We start from the raw sequence: 27,982 nt of genomic DNA, 5'->3' as shown, positions 1-27,982 counted from the left end.
GGAGAGGGCTGAGTTCTAGACGTTGGGTCCCTTGACTCTCCCAGGTCATACTTAGCATCCTGCCCCAAAGGTAGTCAGAATTAGCTTCCTGCTGTTCAAGATGATGGGTGCACCCTGACTCTTGGTTGTGTGCAATGCACACTCAGACCAAACTTTTTTTTTCAGCTTAATAAACAGTTGGAATAAACGTGCTCAATTTAGAGAGTGACCTAAGATAGTGACCGCAAGAAGCATAACATTTTCTGAGAGAGCAAGCCTCTGCGCAGCTGCCAACCCCCGTTTTGTAGGAGTCACTCTCTGGTACTGCTTTCCTGAATTTTACAGGCGTGCACCTGTCATCAAAGTCTTAGTATGAATATCAGTGAAAGAACGTTGACGACAGCCCAGCAGCTGATTCGAGCAGTGTAGGTCCTTTGCAAGAGCAGTATGTGCTCTGAACTGCTAAGCCATCTCTCCAGCCCCTTAAAAGCAGGTTTAACAAAATAACACACACACACACACACACACACACACACACACACACACACACACACACACACACACACACACACACACACATCCCGAAATTTCAATTAGGAAATGAGATTTCTCAGAAGCTAAATCTTTCCTCCACTGAGAGACTAGTGTTGGGGGCATCCTCTCAGTGAGGAGGCCTCAGGGTTTGGCATTTATGTTTCTTAACTTCTACACTTTTATTATCTTTAGTTTTGTTTAACTTAGTCCCAGGACACTACTACCTTCCACGGCTGGAGTAAGCTGGTCCTGTGCCCCCCCCCCCCCCCCGCCAGGTTGCCTGGATGAAGTTCTAATATAAATAAATATCAGAGCCTTCCTGCTGGCAGCTCTTTCCAGGGGCTAGCCAGCTAGGCTCCATCTTCACGCCCACTTTCGCCGCCCCTGCAACTGGGAGCACTTGCCTGGGCCTGTAGCAAGACTAGGCTGGGCAAGACTGGCACGTGTCCCCGCCTCCCTCCCCAGGGACCATCCTGCATCCCTCCCCGTGATGTCAGCGGAATCCTGAGCTGGAGTGAAGGGAAAGGCCCAGGATCTCCCGCTAGAGGGGCCCCGATGGGGTGGACCCAGGGGTGGCTGCCCGGGGCCGGAGCACCAGCCTCGCGTCCCCGGGCGCCGCCCCCGTGTCCCGCCCGCGCCACGCTCCGCCCCGGTCGCCGCTCGTCCCGCGTGGGAGCCGACCCGGCTCAGCCTGATTTACGGCTCTGCTGAAAACCGCTCGCACGGCTCCCGCAGCATCAGCACCGGCGGCTGCAGCGGCAGCAACAAGTCCGGTAAGTGGGCTCGGCTGGAGCCGTGCGCCCGCGCCCCCTGCTCCGCCGACACGCGGGGAGGTGGTCCCGGATGCGCAGCATCCTGGGGAGTCGGGACCGTTGGCTTCCCCACAGCCACTTGCACGAACTCGCGTGAGCACGAATCCACGCAGTCACCAGCGGGAGCGGGGGCTAGGAAAGCCGGGACCCCCACGCAGGTGCTGCCCAGCCTGCCCAGCTCTGCACAGGAAATCGAAACCCTTTTTGCTAACCTGTGCCCTAGGTTTCCGCTGGGCGGATGAAAGCCTTTTGCTGGGGGTGGGTGGTATATCTCGTCTCCCCCATCCAAACATCCCCCCCCCCACTGCTGCTATAGAATCCTCTCTTCTTATCCCTGCACTCCATTGCAAGCATCTTCAGCCCTAGGCTGGGCCAGGGTTTGCATCCTATTGACCAACCCAGCGCAGCACAGGAAGGTTCTCCTTTGCTGGGGTCCAGAGACTTTAGTAACCTGGAAAATGTGCCTGCCTGGCGGATCAGGCACCATTTCTATCTCAGCATCTGGAGGCAGATAAGGGTGTAACACAGACACTTCACTCTAAGATGCACCCTAAGATCCGGGCTCCTTCCCTGTGGGACCCAGTGCTCCTTGTTGCCATTCTTGGAGGAAATAAGTACCACGACCCTTGCAAAATTGGGTTGTAAGAGTCATCTGTTGCTAGGGCAAAGGGGATAAAGATGCAGAGGCAACAAGAACTTCCTGTTTATGGAGGAGTTATGCTGACGCCCACCTGGTTCCAACACTCTAGAAGTTGTCGCGCTAAAAACAGCATCAGAGGCAAGGCGCATCCACCCAGAACATTCTATTAGCTTAGGATCTTGGCCACGGCCCTGTTTATATCAAATAATACCGGACACTTCGGGTTTCCAAATTTCAAAAGATCGTTATTGTTATGTTAACGCTTTGATGTATGTCATCATACCAGTAACTAAAAATATTAACGGCATGAACAAACCAAGATGACAAGCAGACGCGTGTCACTAAACCTGATGAATCAAGTTCAATCCCCAGGACACACATGATGGAAGGAGAGAACCCATTCACACAAGTTTTCCCCAGCCTACACACACACAGACAGAGTCACTCACAGAGTAAATAAGGAATGCTATTTATTAAAAAAAAAATCTAAAAAAACATTTGGTTGAAGAATATTCAGCTCTTGATGTGTTTAAAGCCACTGTGCTTAGTTTGATCCATCCTTCACAGACTTGAAAAGAGACTGCCAATGGACTCACAATTTATGTGCGACCCGTGTCTATGTAGCATGCCAAATTCAGGAGGGCAATAAACTTGAGTTCTGTCTCTGGACCACTCTCCTTCCTCTCCGGGGCTTTATTATTTCACCTCCTCTCTCTAGCTTTTCATCTGCATATGAGCGTTAGCCACCTTTGCTAAGCTAGGCTGTTGCTGGATTAGAAATTCAGGCCCTAGCATCTGTATCCCACCCTGCAGAAATACCATACAGTAGAAGCATCAGATGATACAGAAGAGAGTAGATGTAGCTGCCTTTGACAAAGGGGTTTAGGTTTCAATTTCCACATAAAAATCAACATTAAATATTATATATGAAATAGTTGCTTTAACCCAAGAAGGCTGAGCTGATGTAGTCACTATGGAAATTAGCCTGGAGGTTTTTCAGGAGACTGAAAATAGAAATATCATATGACCCAGCTATACCACTCCTGGGCATATCCCCAAAGGACTCTATATTCTATTACGGAGATACTTTCTCATCCATATTTATTGTTGCACTGTTCACAGTAGCTAAGCATTCGAGCCAGCCTAGATGCCCGCCCATCAGCATAAGCACAGATAACGAAAACATGGTGCAAATATAAAATGGAATTTTATTCAGCGGTTAAGGAAAATACCATCTGCTTGGTATTTGCAGGAAAATGAATGGAACTGGACACCATGTTAAATGAAATAAGCGAGACTCAGAAGACAAGTATTGTGTTGTTTCCTCTCAAATAGTGATCTTAGAATTTAACTTCTATTTTGGTGTGTGTGTGTGTGTGTGTGTGTGTATGCATTTTTTTCGGGTGATTCAGGGCATGTAAGAGGAACACTGGATAAACAGGTCTCTTAAGGAAAGAAAGGGGGAGGGTAATAGAATATATGTGACTTGAAAGTAGAGGTGTATATTGGGATGGGAGGAAAGGGGACCAACTAGAAAGGCAGACAGAGAGATGTAGTAAAGTGCTGGGGAAGAGAACCTGTAGAAAAATGTAAGCTTGAAACTGACTCAGTGAAACCCGTTACTTTGCCAATTAAAAAAAAAAAGTCACCTAAGGGCAGCCATGATTATCAGTCAGTGTCAGTTCAATAGCTTCTGACAGACCTGTAAACTGGGGTCTTCTCTCCCTCCCAGGACTTTCAGAGTGATGCAACAGACGACTTTTGAGGAAAGCCGGTACCATTGGCAGGACTCGCTGGAGAATGTCGCTGTGTGCCTGCCATTCCGCTGCCCGAGGTGTGGAGACCATACCAGATTTAGAAGCTTGTCATCCTTGAGGGCCCATCTGGAATTCAGTCACAGCTACGAAGAGCGGACCCTCCTGACAAAATGCAGCCTCCTGCCCTCTCTCAAGGACACAGAGCTTCTCAGGTCCTCGGAACTCCCGAAGCAGGGAAAAGTACTCCGGGGCCACGCAAAGGTGACCAAGCAGAAGTCGAGCTATGTTAACTTGTACAGCATCTCCCACGGGCACTCCAAGGACACGAAACCCTTTGAGATGGTGGCAGAGAGGCCCGTGTCCTATGTGCAGACCTACACGGCCGTGGACATCCGGGCTGACTCTCTGGATGCTCCCTGCGCCAGCCCTGGTCTCCCCACCCAAGATACCAAAGCTGCTTTCGAGGCTCACGTCCGAGAAAAGTTCAATCGCATGGTAGAGGCCGTGGACAGGACCATCGAGAAGAGAATCGACAAACTCACCAAAGAGTTGGCCCAGAAAACCGCCGAACTGTTGGAAGTCCGGGCAGCCTTTGCGCAGCTGACTCAGAAGAAGCAGGAGGTCCAGAGGAGAGAGCGGGCCCTGAACAAACAGGTAGATGTGGCCGTGGAAATGATCGCAGTGCTGAAGCAGCGTCTGACGGAATCCGAGGAGGAGCTCCTGAGGAAAGAGGAGTAAGTGCTGATGAAACTGGATGCTAACCCCTCCTTGGGCGACCCCTCCCCTCCCCAAGTTACAAGCAGATGCTCAGCGAGGTTTGGTGAGCATCCCCTGCACATGTCTTGGCTGCCTTCCTCACTGGTTCAGGAGTACCAGGAGGCAGGAAGCTTTGGTATTTGTTCATCTTCTTTGGACATGGTGACCAAGGTGGCAGCATTAATCTGATTAATATCTAACTCCTGGTTCCCTTAGAAACTGTTCCACAGATGGTGTTGGAGAGCATGATAACCTAGCTTGTTCATAAACATGCCCATGGTATGTAAATATGTGTGAGTGGGAAGCCAGAATAATACTCTGGGAGAACCACTTCACCAGTGTGTGTAGATTGTATAGTCAAGAGCAGGAGGTTCTAGTATAGAACATGCTTCAAGAATATGCTTTTTGCTTGTTTGCCTGTGATACTATTCTTAAATTATAGCAACTAAAAACGACCAGAAAAACTACATACTATAAAGAGAAGTTCATTTGCTATTGCTAAATATTTATGTTCCCATTAAGGAGATACCTAGAAACCTTAGTCACACTAGACTTTTTTTTTTTTAATTATGTAGTTAGGATGACTTTGAATCGCTACTCTATTAGTTACTTTGTATACCACCAGTGACAACATGCCCCATGAAATCAGTTTAAGGAAGGAAGGGTTTATTTCGGCTCACAGTTAGAGGGCATAGTTCATCATGGCAGCAAAGTCTCGGTGGCAAGAATGTGAGGCAGCTGGTTACATTGTATCTATAATCAGGAAGCAGAGACAATGAATGCTGGTGCTCAGTTTCTTTTCTCCTTTTTATTCAGTCCTGGACTGAAGCCTATGAGATTGCTTAGCTCCTAGTTAATTGGTTTTACTGACTGTGATTAATTTTAATTGACAACTGGCTACAATTTAAAATCATCTGGACAAGAGAGTCTCAATAAGGTTGGCTAATGGGTGTGTCTGTGGAGGATTGTCTTAATCACATTCATTGATGCGGCAGAACCATGTCCACTGTGGGTGGCTCTATTCCCTAGGCAGGGCATCAGTGACCGTACAGTGAGTGTGTGTTGGAGTGTGGGGTGTGGGTGTGTGTTTGCCGTGTGCATGTATCCATTTCTCTCTGCTCTTGACTATGGGCTGCTTCAAGTTCGCACCACTGTGACTTTCTTGATATGATGGACTGTGAACTGGAATTGTAGTCTAAAAAAGTCCTCTCTCCCTTGAGCTGCTTTTTAAAAATCACAGCAGAAGGAATGAAACCAGGATAGCAACTCAATTAAAACTTTCTGGAAATAGCCTCATAGATACAGCATGAGGTGTGTTTCATGGTGATCCTAAATCCCACTGGGTTGACAATCAAGATTAAGCTTCAATACCTCTGACTTTCTTTGTTCTTAAGAAAGGGCTCTCTAAGGAGTATATCATTTTTGTTGCGTTGCTTTGTTCTCTGGTGCTTCCCGTTAGGAGCCACAGGGGAGGACCAGATGGCCTACCCTGCAATACTGTGAGAAGGCCAATGTGGATGTTGTGATAGTAGAGAAAAGCCTAGACTAACTTCCTGATATTTTTATTTAATAGCAGTAAATTAAGTGGGATGCGAATTAATGCATTTATTTCTCTTTTTTAAATATTTCATAATTTTCTCATAGTACCAATAATACTGGATGGGGATTTAGGGGTAGTGACTGCATAGACTGTGGAATGATGGCAGGGAGTTCACGTGGTCAGATGGCTGTTATTGTCAAGAATTCCATTTAACATGGTGGACTCAGCCAGTGATTTAGTATTTAAAAGAGTGGATTAATGACTGGGAATGTACTCATTTGGTAGAGTGCTTGCCTAGCACACACAAAACTTTAAGTTCCATTGCCAGCACCCAAACAACTCCATTATGATATCATAGTGCTATACTCCGGCAGGATGGAAGGGAAGGCAGGAAGATCAGGGATCCAAAACAATCCTCAGCTCTATTGGGAACTGAAGGCCAGCCCAGGCTTCATGAGATTCTTTCCCCACATTGATTCATAAGAAAATATGGTTTAATCTGTGGATTGATAGTGACAGTTTCTGTTCATCCAGAGGTGCTATCTATGGAACAAAACACCCCAGGAGATAGATGGATATGTGTTCTCCTCCCTTTCTAAGCCTATCCCACATCACCCTCAGGAGAAAGCACTGTGGAGTTTTATAAACCTCCCTCCAGACCTAGCTTGTGTTCACTCAGCCATTGTAACGGAAGCACACACTCTTAATGTTCCTCCAATGGAATCCTGACACATACTGCCATGCCCTTTGACCTTACAGCCGTTTATGCGTTCACAGTGCCATGCCTCTCTGGTATCTTTTGTACAGTAAACAAAATTCTGCCATTCCTGTGGGCTGGTACATGGTATTCCTTGGTATGGCTATATTGTGGTTGCTTTAATTGAACATACTATTTTCCTAGAATTAAACATTCTGTTCCCAGCTCCAGCTAACATCTTACTACATCTTTGTTCACATTTGTGTGAGTTATAATCTGACATTTGTGTATTTGTTGTCTGGAATTTATGTCAGAGATTCATGTTTGCTCAGCATGCATGTGTCTGCTGAGCTACAGTCATGCTATTATTGGTGTTTTGACTATGTCATGTTGGGGATGACGGGGGGGGGAGAAAAGGAGTATTTAGCTCAAAAATTTTAAAAACTCACTTGGAATAAAAATATAGAGACTTTGCCTTAAATTTCCAAACATAAAGACATCATTTTTGTCAGCCTCCGTTTGAGGCCATCTTGGCAATTTCTGTGTTCAACACTTAACTACACACATTCTCTGTACATGAATTGGAACTGAAAGGGTCTTGTTAGCAGGAAGGACACTGGGTCTCTTGGTCTGAGTATAACAAAGACAGAGACAGTACCCTCTGTCCCTCGGTATCTGCAGAGCCTGTCCCCTACCCTGCCCCGCACTCTGACATCTGCAGGGGAACAGAGACAGCTGTCTATCAGTCACATCTGTAGATTCCAACTGAATTGGTTTGGTTGAGTTTATCTGGCTGGGTTCCTTTCAGTGTCACAATTCTTTCAGAGGATTACGCCTCCCAGAGATGTGGCACTTCTGATAAGAGAGACCCCTCTCAGCAGAAGAAACTTCCAGATCGTTCTGAATAAATATCTCATGGTGGGCTCTTTAAGCTCTAGGGTCAAGGCTAAAAGTTCATTTCTGAGCATACAGGTTGTTCCTTTCCCATTTGAAATCCATTTAAATCTGGGTAATCTTTAAACTATAGAGAGCAGATTTGATCAAAACAAACAAACACACAAACAAAGCAAATGCAAAGGGGAAAGTGCCTTTCCTTGAAACTGAAATTTAATGGCTCTGGGGACAGTTGGACATGGTGATATATCTCTGTAATCACAGTACTTGGATGGCAAAGGTCAGAGATTGCCTCTGAAAAGTCAAGACCAATCTGGGTGCCCTAGTTAGCTTTAACTGTCAACTTGACACAGCCTAGAATTATCTGGGAAGGGAGTCTCACATGAGTAACTGCCTGTGGGCATGTCTGGATGATTTTCTTGACTGTTGATTGATAAGTGAAGGCTTATCCCACTGTGGGCGTGACCATTCCTTAGGTAAGTGGGCCCCAAACTATATAAGGGTAGCTAAACATAAGCCTGCTGGCCACCCAGCATCCTTCTCCATGAGTCCTGACACCATCCTTCTTTGGCAGTGAACTGAGGCCCATGTTTGGAGGTAACAGTGTGTGAAATAGTAATCAGACATGTCTTCAACATTCTTTCTCAGGTCTGCCTTGATTTCCCTCAGTGATGGACTTGGACCTAGACTTGTAAATGGAATAAACCTGTACCTTCCCGTCGTTGCTTTCGATCAGAGTAATTCATCAGAGGAACAGAAAGGAAACTCAAATATTGAGCTTCATATTGAGTTCCAGGCCAGGCTGGGTTCCAGAATGAGAATCGGTCTCAGCAGCATAGCCAACTTAAAACTAAACCAACCAAGCAAAGCCCTGGCCCCATCTCCAGGCTGCATTAACTCAGTTTACAGCAGTTACTCAGTCCTTAGCAGAGAGGGTGATCTGAGTTGGTTATCGTCTGGGCCGTTGTCTTGGGTCCCCTTGGCAGGTGATCTATAAGCTTTGCTGTGCAAATCTAAGAGAAGAATTTGCTCACCATCTCCACTAAAGCCGGTGTGACTTTAAAAGCTCTGACGAGAGATGCCTTTACTTATTGACAAGCAGTGAGGGCTGCTGGGTAGCACTCCGTCTAATCTAGTAAATCAACCCAGGCCTCCTTGCAGTAACAGTAATGGATCCCTAACCAGAACGGTGGTGTTAGATAGTCTCGCAGTTAGTTTCTTGGTAAGAAAGTAACACTACGTTTCTCACACACTTTCAGCCAATAGGATTAGAGCATGCTACCGGGCTATCTTTGATTTACTCAGGGTGGGGGTAGCCATGTCTGGAGAGCATAAAATCCTTATTCTCCCCCCCCCCCAAGGGGTACATGCAGAAAGCATAAGATGTATCTGTAAGCGTACCCTGTGCAAATACAGGGTCAGGGATTTGTTACATATACTGTGGGGTGTCTGTATGTGCATGTGTATGTGTGTGTCTGACAGCAGTGTGTGTGTGTGTGTGTGTGTATATCTGTCTGTATGGTGTGGTGTGTGTGGTATGATGTGTATTATGTGTGTGTGTGGTATGGTGTGTGCATTGTATTTGTGCTGTGTGTATGTGGTACATGTGTGATACGTGTCTGCGAGGTGTGTGTCTGCAGTGTGTGTGTGTGGTATGTGTGCTATATGTGTGGTTTGTTATGTGTATGAAACAATACTGCTGTTCTTTGGACACTTTTTAAGATATCCCTTACTGGTTTGGAACTTGCCCAATAGGTTCGGCCGACTGGCCAGTGATCCTCAAAAATTCTCCTTTCTTTCCCCTAACTGCAAGCAAGCACCACCATACCCATCTTTGGTAAAAAGTAAGTTTGGGGGATCGGATTCAGGCTCTTATGTTTGCAAGGCAAGCACTTTACTGACACCCCACGCCTTGTATATTTTTAACTCGGGGCTTTGTTGGGTAGATTCACGCTGAGATTTCAGGTGTGCACCACCATGCTTGGCTACATGGTGGATTTAACAAGCGCCACGATTTCAAGTTAACAGGACATTAAAGATTAGACCTTCCCACCTAGAGAGGTCATAAGAAGAGGAGGAGGAGGCAGGGTGTTTTGCTATAGTAAGCAGCGGGCAGATTCACTGAAAACCAGAGAGGCCTTAAGTGCTCCCTGCAGTTGGTGATTTGGGAACTAGAAGGTGCCCTGTGCCTCCTTCAGGGGGACACAGGTTTTTTGTTTTTTTTGTTTGTTTGTTTGTTTTTTTTTTTTTTTTTACCAAAAAACAAAAATAGTCTGAGAGTCAGGGAGTGCCTTGCCTAGAAACAGGTCCTGTAACAAAGCTATGTAGTTTCCTTGCCGAGGTTCACTGTGTCCTTGCTAGACTTCTGATGATGTGAGATTTACCCAAAGCATCGGGACTTATATAATCCCAAGCATGGCCCATTTTGGAATAGTTTGCTTCTCAGCTATTTTGAGACGGCTGCTATGGTGACATCATTTATTTTTTTTTTCTGATGTGATTAAAGAGAACGTCAGCTGGCATTGGAAGTGTTGGAAACAGGAACCTGGTAGCATCGTTGCAGGGTCGTGACGCTAAGCTTCTAAAATATCCAGCTCAGAGCTTTTAACTTAGCTCTCCAGATGCCCTCACCCAGTCAGAAGGGGGCAAATCCCACTGTCAGCCTTGGATAGAGGTGAGGGGCCTCTGATTCCATCTATGATTCTTAGTTTGTGGTTTGTAAGCTAAAGTAGGTAGATGCTCTATTCTTCTCTTGGTCATTTGCTGTGTTCCCAGCAAGCGTGAGGCTGGGAAGATGGCTCAGGATGAGAGCATTCGTGATACAAGCCTGGGGACTACATTCAGATCTCCAGGGACCCACATGAAAAGCTGTGTGTGGACGTACATGTCTGTAACCTTAGTGCTATTGTGGCTTGCTGGCTGCCACCGTGGTTGCAGGTTCAATCAGTGAGAGACCCTGTCTCGAGGGAATAAGGTGGAGGGTGAGGGAGCAGGGCACCCAACATCAGCCTTTAGCCCCTATGCACAAACAGTCATGTGTGCATATCACACATACACACACACACACACACACACACACACACACACACACACACACACACACACAATCTCTGCTGATTCTCATCTAGGAAAGTGACCAAAAGACATCCCTTGAGAGGCAGAGATTGTGAAGGCTCAGAGGGATCTGTGGATCCCACTTTTAGCTCATCTCTCAGATTGGTTTGCTTTTAATTTAGGTACGTGAGTGTTTGTGTGTATCTGTGTTTCTGCACCGTGTGGGCACAGTGCTCATGGAGGCCAGAAGAGGGAGACTGCCCTGGAACTAGGGTTACAGATGGTCATGAGCCACTCTTGGGAACTGAACCCAGGTCCCCTGTAAGAATGGCCAGTGCTCTACTTGGATAATCTCTCCAGCCCTAAGTTCATTCCTATAAATGGTCTCTGTTGTGTTCGGATACACAGACTAATGCAAAAATCAACAGGACATTGAACACATTTTCTTAGGAATAGCATGGAAAAATTTAGAAATCCTGGGAATATTTTCTCTCCAGGTTTCTCCTCTTTTCTCATCCTACCTGAGTAATTAATTTAGAATATAGTATTAATCTGCTTAGAATTAACAAATTAATTTAATTTCCTGACTAGGAAAATTAAAAATTAAAAAAAAATCTTTCTGTCTGTGACATATACACACTTCAGTGAGTGTGTGCAATTGTGTGTGTGTGGGGGGTCATAGGTTGATGTTGGGTGTCTTCCTTTAGCATTTTATACCTTATCTTTTAAGACAGGGTCTCTCACTGAACCTGGAGTTCATCAATTCAGCTAGGCTGACTGGCCAATGAGCTCAAAGGATTTGTCTGTCACTGCTCCTCACCTCAGCATCGGGGTGGCAGCTTTTATGTGGGTTTCGGGGGTCTGAGCTCAGCTCCTCCAGCTTGCAGCAGGCATGTTACTCACAGAGATATGTCCCCCAATCTGCCACTCCCCGAAAAAACTCTTAATAAAAAACTCTTAATAAAGAGCCTTGTTTATTCGTAAAGCCAAAAAAGAAAGGAGAGGCAAGAGGCCACAAAACCAGAGAGAACACAGTGTTTTGGGTGGCTCTCTGCCCTCCAAGTTTGCACTGGGCTTCTGGTGCCTGGAAGGATTCTTTCTCCTTGGTTTGCCTCATGGCTGACATTACAGAGCATCTGAGGTGCTGTGTGATCAATAGTTAAGACTATTTTTAGCTGGGGGTATTTTTATCATTTCATATACTCCTGAATAGGTTCATAAATCAGTAATGCAAAAATGAAATTTAAATAACTCGATTGAGTCTCCCCTTGGGAAGGGAAGCCAGTGTGATTGTTAAGAGTCGAAGACAGGAGTCCATTTTTAGATCCCACCCTACTCCTGATGGAGGTGTCTGTGGTTGATTCTTTGGCTTGTGCCCCGAGACTGACCTGGGAAGGGGCAAAGGGAAGCAAAGGGTTTTTTCCTGTTGTGTGGGATGCTCAGCGAGAGCTCTGGTTGTACATTTGTACTTCATTAAGAATTTGTTAGGTCCCCATTATCTGCTGGACTCCTGTGGACTACACACGGTGCCCCTGGTGGTTAATCCTGATGGTCAACTTGATGGGATTTAGAGTCACCATGGAAACAAATCTCCCAGCACAACTGTGAGGGATTATCTCCATTCGGGTAGCTGAGTGGAAAGATCCATCTGCAATTGTGGGCAGCAGCAGTCTATGGGGTGGGGTCCTGGGCTAAATAAAAAGGGAAAAACTAAACTGGGTACCAGCCTGTATCCCTCTCTGCTTTCTAAACTGTGGATGCCACGGGCCAGCTTCAAGCTCTTGACTCGGTGAGTTCCCCACTGAGGGATGGCACCCTCTGGGACTGTGAGCCAAAATAAACATTTCCTTTGTTAAAGATGCTTTCATAGCGTCTTTTGCCACAGCAAGGCCAGTAACTAATATGCTCCCCAGGTTCAATGTTTGTTTGTTTGTTTGTTTGTTTGTTTGTTTTTTCGAGACAGGGTTTCTCTGTGTAGCCCTGACTGTCCTGGAACTCACTCTGTAGTCCAAGCTGGCTTTGAACTCAGAAATCCGCCTGCATCTGCCTCCGCCTCCCAAGTGCTGGGATTAAAGGCGTGTACCACCACTGCCCGGCCTGACTCAATGATTTTTATGATGAAATGGGTAAGTCACACAACTGGTCTCCTGTGGTGTGTGCCCTGACAGGGTTCTAAAGGGTTCTGTGGGAGTGCACAACCCTTTGTCACTACAATTAGGGGTGTGGAAATGGTTTCTGCAGGGAGACCTTGAGGTTACAGATAGCAGTAAGACAGGGGACCAGGGAGAGGTTTTAGCTGAGAGATCAGCTTGTCACAGGTGTGAATCTGGCTGGGTGCTAAGATGCAGGAAGTCAGAAAGATAAGAAATGGTCTTTTATAGCAAGTTGGAATAGGTGATAGGGGCCATCTGTTGTCGCTCCTTAATAATGTTCAACGAATGCATGCAAATTGTGAATATCATACATGATATATTGTTCACTTCTGTCAGTTTGTTCACCCATGCTATGTGTATGTGAATATGTATGTTTGCATGTGTGCTTGAGTTTATGTGTGCGTGAAAGTGCATGTGTGGCCTGTGTGTGTGTGGTGTGTCTGCCTGTATTTGTGTGTATATGCGTGTGTATTATGTCTGTGTGTGCACCTGTGTGTGTACATGAGTGTTTGTGGTGTGTCTGTGTGTGCATGTGTGCATGTGTAATTTCTCTGTGTGTGCATGTGTGTGGGTGCTTGTGCATGATGTGTGTTTAGTATGTCTGTGTGTGTGTGTATGTGTGTGTGTGTGTGTGTGTGTGTGTGTATGTGTGTGTGTGTGTGTGTCTGAAATCCAGAAGTCAACCTTGGATGTAGTTCTTCAGGTGCCATCCACCTTGCTTTTGAAGATAGTCTTTCACTGGTCTTGGGCTCACAAATAGGCTAGGATGGCATGCCAGTGATTGTCTGTCTGACTCTACCTCCGCTGTGCTGGGATTATAGCCTGGAGGCCACCACACCAAGATGTTTTTATCCCCTGAGCCTTCTCCTCCCTGCACCTACCACTGTCTAAATTAGCTTCTAGGTGTGATGATCACATGACAGTGCATTTTGATTTTTTTCCCCAAGGTTAGCTGCCTTTAACTCATCTCGGAAGAGGTGATCCAAGGGTTGGCAAGTTAAAGGTATTTATTATCATGCCTGAAGACCTGAGTTTGAACCCCAGAATCCACATAGTAGAAAGAGAGAATTCAGTCCTGTGACCCTCACATATTCACTCTGGCATGTACATGCATGTTTGTGAGAATGCACACACACACACACACACACACACACGCAAGTAAATAAATAAATACAATAATAAAAGTAATATATTCAGCTTGCAGAGTTTATGGCTGTCCTATAAATGACTAAAGAGATGAGTAAGCAAATATTCTCTTCTCACTAAAGTTCTGGCCTTATAGAAAGGGCTTTCCCCTCTGTGCCTCCTTTGGCTGTGTTAATTTCAAAATGCCTTTGAGTCCTGGGGATGAATCAGTGTCTCAGGGCTGCAGATCACTCTGCATAGTGATGAAGCTTCAATGTCAAATTCTTACACCGTGCCTGGCATTTCCCCCCTTTTAGAGTCAAATGTTACTTTTAATAGGCATACTTTCCATAAAATCTTGGGTTTAATTCTATTTTGCTCTTCTTCTTAAAGAGTAAGTGGTAAAGATGGGACAGGAAGTGACTTAGGAGTAGTTAAAGAGATTTATTCCCCCTACACCCTGGCTTAATTTCACTAAGATTGGCCCTTATCTTTGTGTCTGGCCTTTGGAAGCGTCACACAGTGTTCTGACTCAGCAGGACAAGAACCTAAATTATAGCCATGAATGAGTTTCACTGTCCTGTAAGATTGCATCATGTTCTGCTCCTTCTTAGTCATAAGCCTTGACATTGGATATTTCGGGCTCTACTGCTTATAATGTCTGCCTTAGCCACCACACAAAACGTCCTAACTGCTAGCCCAAACCACAGATTTTAGGAAAAGTATCTCCCTCAGAACAATTTAGTGGGAAGAGGGACATTGTTTCTAAAAAGTTTCACAGGTATGGTTTACTTGTAAATTTTTTATTCATTGTTGTTGCCTGTGTGGGTGGGTGTGGCTGGGCGGAGTGGAGGTCAAAGGACAATTTTCAGGAGCTGGTAGTCTCCTATTTTTTGTTGGTTGTGGAGACCAAACTCAAGTTGCAGGCTCATGCTGCCAGCTCTCTTACTCAGTGAGTCTGCTCACCCACCCTCGGAGCACCTCCAACCGGCAGCTTCCCAGAGCCCAGCCAAGCTTCAGTAGCTCTATATTCAGTGGAGCACAAATTTACTGTTTGGGGGGCGGGGAATTAGATGAAAGAAATATGGGGTCACACAGAGACCCAGTGAGATGGCTAAGGAGTGTCTGAATCTCCTTCACGGACGGCAGCAGGTGACACCAGGCCAAACCTTAACAACAACTGGTAGTTTCTAAATGCGTATATGTGTGGGTTCTGAAGCCACATCATGAGTATTTTGTTCTCTTATATGGAGAGCCATTGTGCGCTGGGTGCCTTGAGCAAGTGTTTTATGGTTTAGAGTATAATTGCTACAGAAGTTATAAATACATTGTGGTTAACTTCCTGCGTTTTGGTGTTTTGGTGTTGAGGCAGAGTCTCACGTAGTCCAGGCCGTCCCTGAACTCACTAGGTAGTCAAGGATGACCTTGAACTTGGAAACCTCCACCTCCCAAGTGTTGAGCTTAACAGGCCATGCTCAACTGTATACGGTTCTAGGGATCAAACCCAAGGCTTCTCACATGCCAGGACAGCAGTCTACCAACTGAGTTACAGCCTCAGCTCTAACCTTTAGATTTCCCTACCCAGAAATCCCCTACCATTCCTTAGGGAGATAAAGATGTGGCTCTCAGTGGTTCTCTGTGGTCTCTCATGTCATTTTCCATACATCTGGGATCTCCATGGTTACCTAGGAGCCTCCCAGCTCCTTGTCTGTGTACATATCCTGGAAGCGGCTCAGACCCATCAGTATGTCTCTGGTGTACCTGTTTACGATTCCCAGGTGTCCCCCTGGCTTCTTCCTCAGGACTTCCTCCAGGCTTTTCCATCTAAAAGGTTGATCTTGACTTTGCTTTCTAAAATCTTGCCTCCCCACGACCGGCTGTCACTTTGTCACCTTGTACCTAGTTCCAATGCTGTTAACTCCTGACAGAACACATTTATGTTTACATTGTACCATGACTGTCTCCTTCCATGCAGTCTCAGTCCCTCTCATTATGCTACGGCCATGGCTATCAAGATGCTGGGTGGATGGGTGGATGGATGGGGACTCACTGTGTGCTCAGTGAATGATTCCCAGAGTCACTCTGTGTCTTGTCCCTGCAGAGAAGTCGTCACATTCAACCATTTCCTGGAGGCAGCGGCTGAGAAGGAGGTTCAAGGAAAAGCGAGGCTCCAGGACTTTATTGAAAATCTGCTGCAACGGGTAGAATTGGCGGAGAAGCAGTTGGAATATTATCAAAGCCAGCAAGCCTCCGGTTTTAGCTGTGACACTAGTGAGCATATGGTGAGTCCCCTTCCAGTCAGCCACCCTATGGCCCCCCCTGAATGCAGTCAGAATGAACCTAGACAGAGCTAGGACAGAAGACAAGAGAGCTTCATGGCTTCCTAGAAGTCATTTGATGTCCCTAGCCAGACCATGCCTGTCTCTGACCATGGTTACCATGGCTGCAGGGAGGAAGCTGAGCCTGAGGTACGCACTTACCTGCTCTTTTTTGACCTCCATTCCAAGCAGAATTGGTAGACACTTTTTTACTTGTAAAAGAACAAAGTCAGAAATATCTGAGTCGCAGCCTTAGTTTTCACTAGGCCAGAAGGTACCCAGATTTGAAGGCTTTCAAGTTGATATTCTAAGTGTTATCATTTCAAGAAAGCAAGATTCAACCATGTGCATATATACCCTCAGCCTTCCTTACAGCGGAGGGAAACACTCTTCCACAGCGCTCACTGTGAAACTTTCATTAAGTGGATATTCAAAAAGAACCCATGGCAGGTGATAGGCTTTGGTTACTATTTCACACAGGAACTTCTGGGGCATAAGCCTGCTGCCAGCCTAGATGAAGCCCCTGACAGTGTTTCATGCTCCAGGGTCTTGTTAAGTGGCTTGCTTGATCAGGACTCCCTGGCTTCTGAAGGGTAATAGGCTGTCTAATCAGCCTTTAGGCAGGGTGAGTGGATGGTCAGATCTTCCTGCTACACAGTTCAACCTTAGGGGAATGGAGTGATAAATATAAAATAAAATAAAACAAAACAAAATAAATAAAAACCAGATTTCACCTCTGCCCTACAGGTCAATAGTAGATTAACTAAGGAGAAAAGTCTCTATGTGAGGTGTCAGCACACTTCTCCATACCTGCTGCTATGCCCTATTTCTTCTTCTCCAGAACGTGCCTGCATACTCTGTGTCATCCTCCTGAGGCACAAACATCATCCCCCAAGTGTCTTAGTTAGGGTTTTACTGCTGTGAACAGACACCATGACCAAAGCAACTCTTATAAGGACAACATTTAATTGGGGCTGGCTTACAGGTTCAGAGGTTCAGTCCGTTATCATCAAGTCAGGAACATGGCAGCACCCAGGCAGACATGGTGCAGGAGGAGCTGAGAGTTCTACATCTTCATCTGAAGGCTGCTAGCAGAAGACTCACTTCCAGGCAGCTAGGATGAGGGTCTTAAAGCCCACACCCAGTGACACACCTCCTAATTGTGCCATTCCCTGGCCCAAGTGTATTCAAACCATCACACCAAGCTGACTCCTCTGCTCCCTCTTGGAAGACCCCAAGAATGTCCTATTTTAGCTAGTTCTGGAATGTCCTCGCTTGCCTAGCAGTGGCTGGAGGGACACCCTGAGCCCTCTCTGGCCACTTTCTTGCCTCATCTCATCCCATAGGGAAGGGTTGTGTTCTGAGGTCACAGAGCACGGATGTGAGGTGAAAAGGCTTGGCTCTAGAACCCTCTTAACTTGCTTCTTGCCAAGCCTTGCCTTTCTGGATCTCCCATTCTTCCTCCAGAAAATGAAGGGAGTGCGCCCAGCACTCTTGAACTGAGTTGTCAGTTTGCCTGTGACTGGGGTCTCAGACTCCTGAGCCTGTGAGGCAGTATTAACGTTTTCGGTGTGCAGGTGGATAAGTCAACCCAAACACAGCCGTGTGTGGCGACCTACACTCTGCTGATGGGGTCTTAGAATAGAGAGCAGTAGGAGGCAGGGAGAAAGCTGGGAAGCCAGAAGTGTCCCCTCTCTTTATATAGCTGGGGTCATGTCCTTCACTCAGCCTGCTTCCCCAGCCTGAATGCTGATCTTTGAAGAGTCGTAGGAATAGCTATCACCCATGTATTTTAGTCTTGTAATCAAACATTAGCATCCCACCGCTTCTGGTCAGATATACATATGTGGAACTTTATGTGTGCACACACAATGTACATTAGTGATTCTTCTTCGCTCCACCCAATAGTTACCTAGCAACAGGCAGGTACAAACCTGGCTTGTTATAAAAGAACTGTTTGCTTTCATGCTTGCTCTTGCTCTTGCTCTTGCTCTCTCTCTCTCTCTCTCTCTCTGCCTCTACTCCCTTCTCAGTCTCCCCTCCTCATGCCCCCAAATAAACTTCATTTTATATTACACCCGTCATATGGCTGGCACTTGAGGAGGGGTGTGCCTCAGCATGGGCCTGCTAAGGCACCTCCCCCCCACATCAAACCAAGTTTTATAAAACATATCAACATATATATACTCACACAGCTATATAAACATGTAAGCATGTGCATATTCACATGATACACTCGCACATATAGACTGCACAGTATATATGTATATGTATGTATGTATATATATATGTGTGTGTGTGTGTGTGTTTGTGTATATATGTTTGTGTACAAGGTACACAAAACAAATTCCTTCATCCATGGTAGAAAATTAAATATTTATGTTTGTCTGTTTCCTGGCTCAGTCACATGATCTGCCTCCAGCCAGCTGGCTCAACCGAAGGAATCACTGGCTAATCCAAATGATGCTCCATGCAGTAGAGATTGTAATGAGCAGTTTAGATATGAGAGCTGAGTGGCTGGCGTGATCACGCGGTAATGAAAGGACCGGCCTAATTGATGTAGATTGTTGCTCTGGCTTTGGATGGACCCAGAGTACAGAGTGAATTCAGAAGAGATTAGGCACACGTATTGATAGTTTATCCTCTTGCTTTGTGTCTTCGCCAACTCTTCCTTGGGTCAAGTTGGGCTGTCTGCAGACTCTACAGTGGGAGTGGGCATGCCCCCTCTCCCTTGTTCTCCCTCCCTCCTTTCCCTCCCTCTCTCTCTCTATCTCTCTTTCACTCCCCATCTCCCCCCTTTCCTCTCCTCCCCCTTCCTCTTACTCTCATCATAGTCATATGCACCCGTCTATAAAATAAGGAGCCATGTCTTTGATATAATCAGAGAGCTGTGTCTGCTCTCTCACACTGAATGCCAATATGGAGACAGAATAGCTTGGCTGTTTTTAGCAAGAAGAACTTTGAATCAGGATTTGGCCCAGCGTAGTGTGTTACAGAGCTCCCATCTTACCCGGCTTCTGGACTGACCCAGAACAGTTACCTAGTACCACACAGGAGATGCAGACATGTCTCATCTCTCCCTGCCAGCACTTCCATATCCCTCCGCCAGGGTGATGAGAAAATCACTCCGCTTTTCCCACCCTCCAGCCCACACTGCAGGATGCAAGATGATGATCCATGATGATCCACTGCTCTCCTGCCGCTGCTGCTGCCCGCCCTCATTCCCTTTCCCCTAGAAAGGCCACTTCAGAGGGAAGGGCAGTCTTCACATCGCTAAGTGGGCTGCCTCTTCCAGAGGTGATTGTTAGCCCTGCGTCCTTCTGGGGATGCTTTGTCCCCCTTCACCTTCTGTGCCTTTTCTGAAACAACGTTTGGCATTCCGCATCTTTCCCTGAATCCCCTTGGGCATCTGTGTTCTTTTTTTCCACCTGGCTGGCTTCTAAAAATATAGGTTGCTTACTCAGATTTTTTATCTTTGTGCTCTGAAAAACGCTGTCAGATTAGACACAAAGTGACCTAATATCCCATCTGCCAAAAAAAAAAAAATTAATGCTCAGAACCACTCAGATATAGGCTTGCAGCTTAGATAATCTTGTTTTAAGTACTGCATTCATTACCTCCTGGCTGTTAATTGAGGGCTAGCAGCAATGCACTTAACACGTATTTATTGAGGGCACAGTGCTTATGAGGTTCTGATGCCAAGAACAAAACAAACAAGTCCTTTTTCTCTTGTGTGGAGGGGACAGCGAGCAAATCAGTCATGGCGTTCCTGCATGGTAACTACTGCAGAGATGGTTGAAGACGAGTATGTTCGAGGTGTTCGGGGAGGGGCATTGCTTTGGGGCAATGGACCTAAAGCTCCCTAGTCTTGGACTTTGCCTTGGATAACTTTCTGTGGAAAGCCAGAAGCAAGATGTTCCAGGCAAGGACAGTGTATCACGGATGGAAGGAACAAACTTGGCACGGTTGCATGGTAGGAGGCAATGCCAGAGAGCTGCAGATTGCAAGAGGAGCATTCCCAGCGTGCAGGGAGGGTCTATTCCCAGCGCGCAGGGAAGCAGGGGAAGGCTTTGAGGGCGGGCGGAAGGGCATCAGAAGGAGAGATGGTCAGAGGCTCTTGTGATAGGAGCAGAGAGGAAGTACTTGGGAGGGAGCAGCAGAGGAGGAGAGAGGATTCAAGAGGATATGCCTTGGAGTAGACCTGAAGAGGCCGTTGGGAGCCGCTGGAGGGCCACTGAGGTGAGGAGAGAGGGCAGGGGCATCAGGAACGACCTGGAGGTCTTGGTCTGAACAGGAGGGTGCATAGGACCATTACTTATTACAAAACTTAAGACAAGGTGGAGGGCCAGTTCCGCCAGACCTGCGGCAGTTCAAAACAGCATGCCTAGAATGTAGAAGCCTATAGGCCCAATCACCATGGGTCCAGCCATCTGCACAACATAATTATTTGGAAAAAATAACTGAATAAGCAATAAATAATAAATATTATTGTTGTAGTGGCCATCATCATCATCATCTCTGGATGGCCTGGAACACACTATGTAGGCTAGTCCAGCCAGGAACCCATAGAAGCCAGCCTATCTCCAAACACTGGGTGGGATCAAAGGAGTGCACCACCACTCCAACCTTGTCATTACTTTCGTGTGTATGACTATGTGTGCACATGGATATATGTGCACCATATGTGTGCATTGGAACTGGACCTAGAGATGGCTGTTAGCCACCATGTGGTACTAGGAACCACCAGGGTCTTCTGGAAGAGCAGCGAGTACCGCTTTAAGAAAAATCACAATGTGATTGCATCATCGCTCCATTTTCATTTTCTCTCTTCAGCTCCTCCTATGTCTTACTCTCTCAAAACCATGGCTACTTTTTCTTTAATTATATGTGTATATATATCATATATATTATATATATAATATATGTAACATATATGCATAAGTTTATATTCTTAAATACACAGGTACCACTTGTTCAGTCTGTATAATGGCTGCTACATGTGACAATTCAGGACTGATCACTTGGTATTGGATAATGTGAAGGTTTGAATATGCTTGACCCAGGGAGTGGCACTATTAGGAGGTATAGCCTTCTTAGAGGAAGTGTGTCACTGTGAGTGAGGACTTTAAGACCCTCACCCTAGCTGCCTGGAAGTCAATATTCTCCGAGCTATCTTCAGATGAAGATGTAGAACTCTCAGCTCCTCCTGCACCATGCCTGCCTGGATGCTGCCATGCTTCCCACCTTGATGATAATGGACTGAAACACTGAACCTGTAAGCCAACCCCAATTAAATGTTGTCCTTAGAAGAGTTGCCTTGGTCATAGTGTCTGTTCACAGCAGTAAAACCCTAACCAAGACAGATAGTCAATCGACACATTCTTCCTTCTTTCAATAATACCTAGTTGCCCATAGATTTTTTGTCTAGGATTGAGGATATGTGGGGGTTTTTCTCCTTCTGTATCATAGTAGTTCAGGTCATGTTTAGGCAGCCACGTTGATGAGACTTCAATGGGTGTAGCCTCTCTGGCATTTCTAAGAGACACAGTCCCATAACCAACTCCCTTTTCCTTGGGCTCTTACGATCTTTCTGCCCTTCTTCTGCAATGATTCCTGGGGTTTCTTCTCTCCAGTCCCATTATTTATTATTTTATTTATTATTATTATTATTATTATTATTATTATTATTATTATTATTAAGACAGTGTTTCTTCTTGTTGTTGTTACAGTGTTTTTTGGTGTAGCTCTGGCTGTTCTGAAATTCTATTGACCAGGCTGACCTCAAACTCCCACAGGTCTGCCTGCCTCTGCCTTTGCCTCCTGAGTGCTGGGATTAAAGGCATGCACCACCACTGCCTGGCCAGCTCCATTGTGTGTAAATGACGGTGACTTATGCATTCTTTGCACCTTATTAGGCATTGTAAACAATTTAATGATGATTTAGACTTGCAGGTGTGCCGGGCCCATGACCAGACTGTAGCTGAGTTCTCTCTGTGACTTATAAACTTACTTAAAACAGTTTGTGGTTTTGTGTGTGGGTGACTTGTACAACTTGAGTTTGCTAATGTGAACTTTGCAGATGACAGCGTCATGTGACACTGTCAAAAGTTTCGATGCATCTTGTAGGTATGGGGGTGGGGTGGGGAATATAAGGTACTTCTGTATTCATGGCTCTTGGTGTCCTGAGGTGATGTGGGACCCAATCCTCCACTGATACTAAGCACATCATAACACACCCCCCCCCCCGCCCTCCCTCGACAGCCCCTGGTCCAAACTCCAAGAAGGCCATTCCCTGACATTTTCTTCACTGTTTATTTACTGAACCTGCTCAAAGATGTGATATGACATCATCCTACTCAGAGCTGCTCAAGAGAGAGGGTGGGAAGCTACGGCTGGCAATACCCCGGGCTTCCCCTGTAAGTGGAATGATGACATCTGGATCGCAATACGATAATCATCAATTTATGTTCCCAATGAAGGCACTCTGAGCCCTGCCACAAAGTACCAGCAGATATTTTATTGCATGGTACTTGGAACGGACATCATCCCGATGGTAGATGGCCTTGGGGATGCTTGTGGGCTTGGTCTTCATATGGTCTCATTTTAGAAATGATATATTTAGGAAATAACATTTGATGTTCATTTCCTCTTAGTTGGTACCCTGCGACTAGCTACAGCTGTACTAAATCAACTGCAAATACAGCCAGATCCCGAGAAATAATTATACATTGTGTCAGGTTTTCAAACCATGTTTCTTTTTTTCCAACCCCGACTTACGGGGAAGCCTTTTGATTTCTTTTTTCAAGTTTTGAGATATTTCCGATACAAGCTTCTTAGAAAACTGAGAACAGGTGTCCAGAGATGCTTACCGAGCCGGTCTGGAACAGTCTTGTTCTCTGATGCAATGGATGGCTCCCTAGGTAATGCCGCTGACTACTTACAGACCTCCTTAGTGAGAATGTAGTGTCTTTAAACAACATCGAGCTGGAAAACCATGTCCAGGAGCTGGAGAGATGAATCCGTGGGTAAAGTACTTGCCGTGCAAGCTTGAAGACCTGAGTTCAGATCTTCAGGACCAGCATAAACAGTGAAGCATGTCTGTGTGCACCTCTCCCCTCCAGCACCGCAGGAGACAGGCAGATGATCCCTGGGACCTACTGGCCATTAACCTAACAGTTAGCTCCATGTTCAGGGCAAGACTGTGTCTTGAGATTAATAGAGGAATATGCCCAGTGTCTTTCTCTGGCTGCTTTGTGTGCTTGCTGGGGTAAGTGCACGCCCATATTAAATACTAAATCCATTTAGCCCTTCCCCTCCCTCACCCACCATCCTACACACATGCACACACGAGTCTCATTTAGCCTAGCTCTCATAAAATAATGCTTTCTCCTATTTATTTCTCATCAGCTCACAGACATCCCATCGAACAGGAAGCCCAGATGCCTGTACGTATACCTTTCTTATTCATGAGCCAACAGATCATGTTTACCTTGTGTGTCTTCTAACTACATTTGATGAGATATCTATAAGTGGATTTTAAGCCTGTTGTGTTTGATAAAATAGCAATGCATGGATTTTTAAAGGCTTATGTGAGCATTTACCTGCATGCCGGTGCCACTTTTAAATAGCAGCTGATGTGTGAATGGTCCTATAGCAGTGCTGGAGTGATGGTCCTAGGATATTATCTACTGCAACTTAATCTTACTAATATGTTATATATGTGTGTTTTATATATGTATATGTATATATGTCTATACCTCACACACATATAATATATAGTATATATTAACACATATATTATACATATGATATATAGTATACTAATATGTATGTATATATGTTTGTTTTATATATGAATATATGTTTATATCCTAGACATATATTTATATGATATATAGTGTGTATGTTTATATATTACACATATATTATACATGTGATATATAGTATTATTATTGCCCGATATGCACTATTTATATGTCACATACTTTAAAGTATATACACAACATCTTTTGCTGAGTCTCCTGGTGTTTGCCTGAAGAGTTAAGAGCTGGGTTCATCCTGTATTCGTGCACATCATCCTGGTAGCATTGACTTTTTCTGTACCTGTTTTATCACTGGTAGTAGCGCTAGTAATATTTCTCTTAGATTTAGCATGACACAGTCACAGGAACTGTCATGAATTGAAATTCTAGTATCTGCGACTTATCTGTGTGGGAGCATGGTCGCCATGGTAGACAGGAGTAGTTAGTTGTCTTTCTTTTAACAAGCCTCTCTCTTTTCTCCGTTTCTCTTCCTGACCCCTATAGAAGCCGAGGGCACCAGCATTCTGTTTGCAACCATCCTGAGATGAGGGCCCATTTCCATCTGAAGGGGAGAAGCTACCTGAAGAAAGCCAAGGATGAGCGAGCCGGGATGCAGCCCGCCAAGGCCATTCACGAACCGGCTGAGTCTCCAAGAGAATTCTTCAGACCAGCCAAGAAAGGGGAACACCTGGGTCTGAGCCGGAAAGGGAATTTCAGGCCCAAAATGGCTAAAAAGAAGCCTACAGCAATCGTGAATATCATCTAGAGCTTGGGTGGCTCGGAAGCATCACCACGGGGCTTACCAAATGATGTTCCAGAGTCCAACAGCGTTGTCCTTTTGGACATGTAGCCGTAGGAACGCAGGGAACACAACAAACAGGGTCACTCTGATTAACCAGAATGTAAAACAACCGGTTTCAGGAAACACGAGCGGGTAACTTCTTAAATAATTGGGCCAGTTTCTCGCAGACCTGGCACCCGGGGTTCCTCTACCCAGTGCCCATTAGTACGTGGGCCTCACAAGATGCCAGACTCTGGTATCCACTGCTCTCTGAATTATGAGGCAAGGAATGTGACTGTGAAGTTCTTCTACTTTAAAGAAAAATAGTATTTTTTGGTGTTCTGAGACAGGGCCTTGTTATGCTATGTAGTCCTGGCTGGCTTGGAGCTTTATATATATATACCAGGCTAGCTTTGAACTTGCAGCAATCCTCCTGCCTCTGCCTCCTGAGTGCACAGGTGTGCGCTACCACACCCAGCTGGGAGTGTAAAGTTCTTACCAAGAGCAGTGAAATAAAAGCAGAGCTTTTGTGGTTTGCGTGTAGACGCCCTTTGATACATTTGAAAGTCTCTACGGTAGAGGTTCGTTCCTGTTACCCTTGAGGATTCTGGTTAATCAAGATTTTAATCTCCGTGTGGGTTACAGGCCGTGTTTAGTTAGACCTCGGTTCTCACTTTGCCAGGTGGCTTTTGGGGTTGTTTGATTCACATCTGGGTCCTCCAGGGCCTATTTATTCAGGTCTGGGTGCACCCCTCCTGCCTTCTTTGGCAAAGCACGCTGCACCCCCAAGAGCTGTCTACCGGCCTCTGCAGAGATAGCTGCTAAAACCCTTGGGGTCAGCAGCATCTTTGATGTGGTGCCCAAAATGCTTGATGTGCTAGAGGGGGGCACACTCAGTGTACCATGGCCATCCTGGCCATGCTGTGGGCACGCCCACCATTCTTCTCCCACCGGCTACTCTGGAAGGCTTGCTACCGGTTACCTGTGAGCATGCTCTTTGCTAACTTCCGTTTCAACCCGGAAGCTCACTTTGCCTCCTCTTGCTTCTTTAGCCGGTGTACACTTGACCCCCTCCCAGCCACACCTCTGGGGTGTTCATTGTGCAGTGCATTCTATTGTAATTTCAGATGATAAAGAATGCATGCGGACTATGACCTGTGATACTACCCTCCCCAAATGACACTGTTCCTATTAAAGAAAAAAAAAACTTTAAAAAATCTCCTGGTTTAAAATTTTCTTCCAGAAGGAATTTATATATTTTTTTCCTTAAATTAAGCAACACCATCAGGTCTCTAGAGTGTATTTGTGCTGACATTCTTTCTAAAACAGGAATAATGTTGTCCATAAGTATATACATATATATATTACATACGCTATATATATGTCAAGTATATGAATAGTTTATTTTTAAATACTCCTGGAGAAAGTGTGTGTTTGTGGTGGGTGGCTTTAAAACTATATAGCTTTGTTTCTGTAAATCAAATTCCTTTACTTTAAAAATTAAGATTGTAACCTGACTAACACTTGTAGAATTATTGTTATTGCAACAAGCATCTGATTAGCGTATTACATTAAAATAGATAATAAAGCAGTTCCTTGGGATGACAATAAATTGAAAAGGATAACTCATCGTTTTCAGATACTTTGAACCTGTCCTTGTGGAGGAGAGGTTTCTGTGTGAGTCTTCACTGACTTCCGGCCTATGGGAGCAGATCTTCTGTGTGGTGTGCAGGCAGATTCCAAGTTGGGGAAAGAAACAGCTGCGTATCATATCACTGTTGAGGCTGACGTTGTGAAAGCTGTAATGTTATTATTTATCTGGATAAGAAATCTCCGCCATAGTTATTTATTGTTGATGTTTATATCATGGTTGCACTTTTGCTTTGTCCACACTGAAAACGTGACTTGCTGATTGTATCGCATGCTCCCCGTCCTGTAGTGTGTGCAGTAACAACACCTCAGCTTTGACAAACATATGGACAGATTTGTTTCCTCTTTTATTTAAAGTAAGTCATTTTTTGGTGTTCCTTTAAAGAGCCTAGAAGGAAGGACAGCCCTCTTTGACAGTGGTCCATGCTCGTCTTTGGATATAACCTTGTACTCTATATACACTACTCAAGACAAATAGTTTTAAGATTGACTTACTGAATTTAAAAACATCTTTTAAGTTTCAGCTGCATTCTGATCCCCATAGAAGGAAATGTGTTAAGTATAACAGACTCCCTAAAGACATAAATCTGCTGTTGAAGTATGGGAGCTGTTTTAACGGAAGGATCATTCACCTACATCATGGCTAAGTTCCATTTATATGTCATCTACACACACACACACACACACACACACACACACACACGCTCTCGAGTCCCCTCAGGCAATCGACCTTAGATTTGAAGCAGTGACTTTTTAAACAAATCACCAAAGTTTCTGGGAAACTGTTATCAAGAATTAACTGAGGTATACATTGAATTTTATTATTTATTTTGTAAGGGGAAAAGATCTTCATTTGAACTGTTGTGTCAATGCCCCACCCTCTCCCCAAACTATAACAGATTCTTATGTGTAAGTGCGGCTTGCTTGGAAGCTGTATTCCAGTATGCTGCAGGGCCAGTCAAATGTATAGATGTTAGAGTATTTCTGTTCCCAGGATGGAAAAAAAGAGAAGTTTTTAGATTATGAAATACTATGATAATAAAGCTATATTTCTGACTAACACTTTGGTCTGTTCCTTCTAGGTCAAGTGTTTTGTTTTTTTTGTTTTTTTTTGAAAGTCACATTTATTGCTCCACTAACAGCAAACAAAACTATGCTTCACAAATAAACTGTTCCTTTTGTACATAATGAGCATGCCCTTGTACACCAATCAGCCTTCAGGAAAACTGGCTCATTTATTTTCATACTTTCTAATACCTCTATCTAAATATTCTTTTTAACATATGTTCACACCCAGGGAGGCTCATTAAAAGCCCTCTCCACATCTTCCCTGTCTTCCTCGATGACTATGTGTAATTTTCCCAACACTTTAGTTTTATCTTGTCAACTCTTAGCGGAAACCATAAACAGATGTCCTAGCGTACCCACCCCAGCCTGTGGCTGCTGCACATCCTTGCCGCTGTACTAAGAGCAGGCTTCAGAGAGAGGAA

General features: G+C 45.2%; 1 protein-coding gene across 1 annotated transcript; it reads left to right on the top strand.

Moving 5' to 3' along the window:
• The first annotated feature begins 994 nt into the window (after positions 1-994).
• Zfp365 (zinc finger protein 365) lies at positions 995-27,552 on the top strand. Its single transcript, NM_178679.2, has 5 exons — positions 995-1,286; positions 3,698-4,456; positions 16,043-16,223; positions 23,667-23,704; positions 24,566-27,552. Exons 2-5 carry the CDS (start codon positions 3,711-3,713, stop codon positions 24,825-24,827), a joined length of 1,227 nt encoding a protein of 408 aa, NP_848794.1. The 5' UTR covers positions 995-1,286; positions 3,698-3,710; the 3' UTR covers positions 24,828-27,552.
• Positions 27,553-27,982: the final 430 nt, after the last annotated feature.

Source organism: Mus musculus, chromosome 10, assembly GCF_000001635.26.
Source record: "Mus musculus strain C57BL/6J chromosome 10, GRCm38.p6 C57BL/6J".
Taxonomy (NCBI): Eukaryota; Metazoa; Chordata; class Mammalia; order Rodentia; family Muridae; genus Mus; species Mus musculus.
Note: the sequence above shows the minus strand (reverse complement) of the source record. Positions and strands in the feature narration are given on the sequence as shown.

Excerpts from the sequence above, each read along its gene's own strand:
- Zfp365 (NM_178679.2), top strand. The coding sequence starts at position 3,711 with ATGCAACAGACGACTTTTGAGGAAAGCCGGTACCATTGGCAGGACTCG. Across the intron at positions 4,457-16,042 it reads GAGCTCCTGAGGAAAGAGGA|AGAAGTCGTCACATTCAACC; the intron begins GTAAGTGCTGAT and ends TTGTCCCTGCAG. Across the intron at positions 23,705-24,565 it reads AACAGGAAGCCCAGATGCCT|AAGCCGAGGGCACCAGCATT; the intron begins GTACGTATACCT and ends TGACCCCTATAG.